This window comes from Sinocyclocheilus grahami, unplaced genomic scaffold (genome assembly GCF_001515645.1).
Source record: "Sinocyclocheilus grahami isolate Dianchi unplaced genomic scaffold, SAMN03320097.WGS_v1.1 scaffold2603.1, whole genome shotgun sequence".
NCBI lineage: Eukaryota > Metazoa > Chordata > Actinopteri > Cypriniformes > Cyprinidae > Sinocyclocheilus > Sinocyclocheilus grahami.
In genome coordinates, this window is record NW_015507782.1 from 35,675 (window position 1) to 42,538 (window position 6,864).

The 6,864-nt window shown below is 36.9% G+C and overlaps 1 protein-coding gene across 2 annotated transcripts in view; it reads right to left on the reverse strand.

Annotated features, from left to right (window-relative positions):
• The window catches only part of LOC107575384 (NXPE family member 3-like), a 7,650-nt gene extending 2,357 nt beyond the window's left edge, over positions 1–5,293 (reverse strand). Inside the window, exons 1-6 of one of the 2 annotated variants that reach the window (XM_016261769.1) lie at positions 5,086–5,293; positions 1,968–2,038; positions 1,153–1,572; positions 654–1,069; positions 483–559; positions 89–292 (exon numbers count right to left, since the gene is read on the reverse strand). In XM_016261769.1, the coding sequence (XP_016117255.1) occupies positions 89–292; positions 483–559; positions 654–1,069; positions 1,153–1,572; positions 1,968–2,038; positions 5,086–5,155 (1,258 nt within the window). In that variant the 5' untranslated portion in view covers positions 5,156–5,293. The remainder of the gene's footprint in view (positions 1–88; positions 293–482; positions 560–653; positions 1,070–1,152; positions 1,573–1,967; positions 2,039–5,085) is intronic. The other variant, XM_016261770.1, reaches the window with a different exon arrangement.
• Positions 5,294–6,864: the final 1,571 nt, after the last annotated feature.

Consider the following 6,864-nt stretch of genomic DNA (forward strand, 5'->3'; position numbering starts at 1 on the left):
ATTCTCCGTACCCACTGTATATATATATATATATATATATATATATATATATATATATATATATATATATAGCAGCTATTTATCTCACTTTGTACTGCTTTCACAAAGAACTCAAACCACTGTCTCATAGTAGAGTCTCCCATCATGTAGATGTGTTTGTCTTTCAGGCACTCTGTTGTCGTTTGGGTTGTAAAATGTCGGGTGCTACAGACAAAGGACGTCCACACATCATTCAGGTAAAAGCCGGCTGGAACTGGAGTGTGTAAACCAGGATGACATTTCTCTGCTACATCTGCAGGATGAGTAATGGGAAACAGAAAGTAGTGTAACAAAGTTATGAGTTTGCCCAAAATTTATCTAAACTCGTTATTTTGACTTGCATTGTCTAAGTGTCAGTACATTTATTCCTCTTTTTTTGTGCAACATATTTCCCAGCATCTCTGCTGTACTATTCCTCTGGGTTAAACTATTGACCAACATACCAATAGTTTCATTTCCATGGGAATTAAATATTTTGATGATGCTCTTATCTCCATTGATACCGTTATTAGTTTGCTTCCTGTCAAAGAGAACATGTTTGTCTGTTATACTGCCTTCCATCAGTGCATTAAATAAATCAAGTATAAAGTCAATCAAGAATCATTTAATCTCACATAAGCGTCTTCTCTTTATCGGTCAGACGGTTTCTATAACCGCCCATAGAATGGTACACACGGGCACTGCATGGCAGGGATTTGGGTCTCTGGCAGCGCCATATTTCTTCGGTACGAATATCTTTGTATTCACAGCAACAGTCTCCCGTTCCCATATGCTCTAGTCCATTCTTGTCCCACTTAACATTACACATCACTGCTTCACTCAGCTTGGTCTTATTTGGTCCTGGTCCCTCGTAAAATCCATAAAAGTACACCCTGTCAGAGTCAGTATCTCTGTGAAGCTTCAGGATCTGCACAGCTTCACTGGAGTGAATTAGACGCACAGCCACCTGGGCCTCGCCGACCCACGGCAAGAGGAAACGCACAGAGTAGGAGCCGTTGAGCAGGTCCACCACCTCCCCAAACACACTGGCCTGTGACAGAGGAATATACAGAGTACAACTCTCTTAGAGTTTACAGTAAAAACAACAGGTAAGTAATGTGTACAATTACTGACCTTAGATTTAGACCAGAACAGCTTGGCTTGAAAAAAGTCGCCTCCATAACTCTTAGATTTATTATCAAAGTCCTTTGCGTGCACTGTAACAAAAAGCTCCTCACCAGTTTGGTAGCTCTCTTTCAGGTTATCAATGATGAATGTGGTGTGGGCTGGACTAGTACTCATGGACACATTTGTGATCGATCTGTCAGGATCTGCCCAGTAAACAGCCTGCTGTAACCTGGAGTAGCCCTCTAAACTGATTCCAAATTCAGAGTAAAAAGAGTTTATTAGTGACTGAGACTTTTCTGAGACTTCTGAATTGATTCCTGCAGGAGAGCCGGAGTTTGCAGAGTTCTGGAGTCCTGCACAGTGCTGAGACAAAAAGCTGGGTGAAGGGCGTTTCTTTCTTTCATTTCCCATATAAGACCACATAACCTACAAATACAAAATAGTCCGTTATTTTGTTTTACTCATTTTACTGTTATTAAACATCCAGTCTACATTTGATTCTAAATCAAAAACAGGGAATCTATTGTAGTTTTTTTTTTTTAGACATAGACCTTCAGACATTTATACACTTCAAACATTGTTATGCAATCATTCAAAGACCTGCATGCCCTGCTCATTTATCATGGCCCACTTAACATCAGAGCTATAGAATGAGTACAATGCATAATTAATACCAAGCAAATTGTAAAGGATCTCAGACAAACAAATAATTTGGCCCTAAAGATGTGTGTACCAGGAAAATACAAAGGACCAAAATGCCAGTAAATTTGATTCAGAAAACAGCTAACAGCAGCCATAAATAGATATTTTCATGAACTCACCAGCAAACACGTGACTACCAGTAGAACAAGCCCAGTAAAAAGCTTCCGTAACCACAATCTTTCCCTGTGAACTGTAAAAGCAATCTTACCAAATAGCATGTTACCACAGTTTTATTGATTTTTTTTTATTGACTTTTTAGTGTGAGACCATTCATTTTTAAAACAGCTTGGACCAACTTAATTTTTTTTTGTAAAAAAAAAGTTTTGTTTTGTTTTTGTTGTTTTTTTCTCCAAAGACAAAACATTTATACAAAGTAAAAAGATTATTTATTGTAAAGACCATATCACTGTTTAAAAAAATGTTGGATTTACATGATTTCAGTCAGTACAGCTAGCCAGTATGTGTTCTGCACATCAACACTGGTGTCAAGTGAAAATACTATTTAAACCAAAAAAAATTGTTTATAATTTATACTATGGGTAGTGTTATTTGCTTTTATCCAAACTGAAAAAAAACAGGTTTAAACCTGTATAATCCACTGAGAATTTAACTGCAATTCTGTCCCTATAGCCTAATATTTCTCATCTCAGTGATTGTTTTGTATTAGCCTACCTACTTACCAGAGGAAAGACATGCTGTTCTGTCATTTCAATTTGTATTCACTCTTTAAATTTTTGTTTACTCTTTAACTCATTTTACATTTTGTGCTAAAACAACTAAATTAGCAAATGTTTCTATAGGGTATATGTCGAACATCACCTGACCAAACCCGGAAAACAGGGCTGCGTTCAGCCCTGACAAAAACGGTGCAAAACGGTTTTTAAACGGAAACGGTGGTGCGCTGAACACGCTGTTCTGATGACGCAAGAGTTGCAACTATGGCAGCTGAGAAGGCCAATCTTTGGAGCCTGATGAAATCGGTATAAATATGTGTTTAATACTGCAAAATATGCTCGATGTTAGTCACTGCCCTTGCCCTCCACAATAAAAGAGAACATCCAAATCAAATGAAGGGATTTGTGAAAACTGTGGTTCCTAATTATTGTGATCCAACATTTGCCTCGCATTTCAGGATGAAAAGACAAACATTTCAGGTGAAGGATAATCCACTTCTTGCCTCCGAGACTGTGTTATGATCTATATGACTGTATTATTTTTATTGTGAGTATTAGGCTTATCATTATTGCTGATCACTGTTGTTGTACTATGATATTGTAATATTTACCATTAAATAATCAGAGGGGTATAGAAAAGTTTATGAAAGTGTCACTCCAAAATACAATAGCAAAATATATATGTCACGAATACGGTCAACGAACTTTCCTATTCATTGACTCTCGCACTACACAAACTGTTGCATAGCACCCCGGACTACATTTCCCATCATGCATTGCACTGATTGCACTCAGCACGAATTGCACACACCTGTTTACACTGATTGCACCCAGCTGTTTCATATCACTCCCTCACTATTTAACACTCACTCTGATCCCTTCCCTCTGCCGAGTATTGTTTCAGCATTTATCACTCTCCTAGAGATAGCTACCTTACGGAGCCCTAGTCATTTGCCTTAGCCCTAGTCATTTGCCTTAGCCTTAGCCCTAGTCTTAGCCTTAGCCCTAGCCCTAGCCTCGCTGTTTTCCCGGTTTCTGATCTTCGCCTGGATTTCTCCCTTAGTCTTGCCCCTTCTGACTCTGTCTGCCCATCGTCGACCCACGCTAGCCCTAGGACTGTTCTTGTGTCTTGCCCACCATATACCTGTCTGCCTCTGTTTGACCCTGCCTGCTGTATGACCACGTCTCTGCCTTTGTCTAATAAAGCTCTGCGAATGGATCCGCAAGTCTCACGTCTAGTCAGCCCCGTAACAATATAAATATGTATAGTATTTTTGTTACATTAATCAGTATTTAGCACACCTTCCTAAGGAAAGGATATGGACCAGAAGACATTGCAATTACTAAATTATATTTAGACAGACTTAAAGAAGTTCCAGATCTATACTTGTGGCCTTATTATTTCAGTTATTTTGCCTTTAATGTAAACAAACATGTGCAAACAATACACTTGCTCTTGTGAATTTATTTTGATGTTAATTACATTGTGCGAGCTGTCTCTTTAATACCGTGTGGTTTACATACATGTTGCTGCTGATTGGGCTGACATGTTTGACACACCCACCAAACAAGAGAAAACGCATCTCAAGCCCTGTTGCATCTGCCTTCCACAAACAAGTGCTCCTATCTTGGTCATTAATACAGTATATAAGCATAATTTTTCACCGCATCGCTATTTCATCTGGAATAATAGAAACATTCTTTACAAGCATAAATCTCTTTTTTTTAAGAACTGGTTTGACAACGATATTAAATTGGTTAGTTAGTTATATAATAAAGAAGGAACACTCCTTTCTTATGATGAATTCCTTTCTTATTGTAAAACTCCAGTTACTCAAAAATTATTTGTAATTGTTATTGGTTCAATCCCTTCAGGTACTCGCATGCTATTTAAAGGTATTGATATAGACCATTCTCCCGATTCAGTGTCTTTTGATGTTAGTAAATCTTATATAGTGCACACAGGTTTGAGCTTGAACTTGCCCCAGGTCTCACCGCTTCCGCTTGTCGGAGAACGTGTTAACAGCCGTATTAAATAATAGCGATATCTATGGACTTTTAAGATAATCAGTTAAACTAGCTAGCTGTTTTTATTGTAGACGTTTTATTCAATTTTTATATCTAAATGTGAAAAGAATAATAAAAAAAAACTTTTAGATATCAGTCCGCATATGTGATGGACATTGGTTATGATAATCTTTGGTATCTACTTTGAAGGCATCTTGAGTAAAACTGCTTCATATTTAACGAAGCATATGCAAAACGCTTGAACAGAAGCGACGAGACCCGGTTAACAGAATACGGAAGTCTGTTGCGCATAAACCCTATTCATTTCCTATAGCATATTGGCTGATGCGTCATCATCCTGCATATGCTAAACTAAATATGTTAAACTAAATATCTAAATATGTTACAGTTTAAAAACAAATGCACTGTTCTTATGCACTAGTCTTGCACTATTTATTTATTTATTTATTTATAAGTAGGCTATATTATTATGTTCTGTGCATTAAAGTGTTTAGTAAACAAATTAAATGCAATGAAGTATTCAGAAATAACTTACAGTGTTGTTCCCGAGTTTTAGAGTCCGATTTTTGTAAGGCATGTTTTTGAAAGCATGTCATTTCATCCATTTGGTGCTTTTTGTTTTTAATTCTGTGTGTATGCGTTTCAGCCTGTCTTTATACGTGTCGTTTTGTCTCATGGGGTTTTTTGTGTTTTTTCCCCTGCAGTTGGTAGTCCCACCTACTCTCTCTGGAGTAGGCTAGGCCTATATGGCTGTACTACTAATTCGACTACAACAAGCACTGGCTCATGAAATAATAGCTACAACTTTACTATTTATAATTTAGAATAATTATAGAATAATTTACAGTTAGTTTTGTTTTGAACTATTTATTCCATATTTATCAATAAAATCATTATAAAAATATAAATGCTACGCTAGTAAATTTGAGATGAAAACAGCGTCCTTAAAACCCAATCAGGGAAGAAAATAGATTTGCGAGCTTATATTGATTATTATATTGATCAAAATGATATATGATAAAGTTACTTGAATCTTGCTGTCTGACAACAGTCCCACCTGCCGGACGAAACTGGTAGCCTGCAACTGGCTATTTAAATACCCGATTTTATGGACCTTCGCCTTCCACAGACGATGTAAATACATTCATTCAGATCACTTGATTGCAATGTGAATGGGATGTGAAAATCTTTCAACCAAATGTTTTTGAACCAAATCACCTACCCTGCCTCTACACCGCAATTTCTACTGAGCGTGTCACCCGACTGCGCCCTCGTAAAGCCACTACTCAGTGTTGCCAGACGTACAATAATTATCGTATTAGTACGATAATATTGACCTCTATACGATCAATAATGAAAAAAATCCCATTTTAATAATTTCGAAATTTCAGAACGTGTTTTTCCAAAGTCAACCTCATCAAAACAAAGCCATGAAATATGTGAAAGCGAGCACCGTTACGTTCTTATTTCGCTCTGAAACCTTCGAGAATGCAATTTTCCCTGAATATCCAAAAGACTGCAAATGTGTCATTGATTTTATATAACAGTTCAACAAAAAAGGCAATATTAAGTGTACATTTACAATTTTAAATGTAGCCTAGATTTTAAACACAATATTGTCAATATGGTTTGTTATATTTTACAAGGAAATAATAGTTCCAACGAAATCCGCGACAGAACTGGTGTGCATCTCCAAGCAACAGCAGTGTTTTGTTAGTGAATAAATCTGTAGCTTTGAATGATTCGGAGAGTACTGATAATCGGAACTGATTAATAACCCTTTCATAACTACAACCATTTGCTTCGTTACTGAATGAATGAATGCTTCGCCTTGCTCATTAGACAGTGACTTGCCGCCACCTACATGTATACATATATCTACAAGTATAACTTCGTTTTGCCATCATTTATTGCTTTATTTATTATATTAATAATACACTTAATGAAATGTGAAGAATATGACATAAAACATGACATACAATTAATAAGGCTAGAAAAACGTTGCTTCTTAAACAGTAAAAATGCACATGTACATCAATTTAAGGGGGCAAATATTGTCCCTTAATGGAAAAGGTGTAACTGCGGTCTAAGTGGGGGTACTGAGAAGAATGTTAGGCTAAATGCCCTAGGGGGTACGCCATTGTAAAAGGTTTGAGAACCACTGGCTTAGTGGATTACTGCATTGCTTGCCTTTAGTATATTTTTAATAAAATATAAAATTTGGGCTTTTTATATCACTGTCTTCTTATATTAAGCCACGTTAAACGCGGTTCCTCTTCAGGAACTCGAGCTGCATCGAGAACGCTAGGGGAAC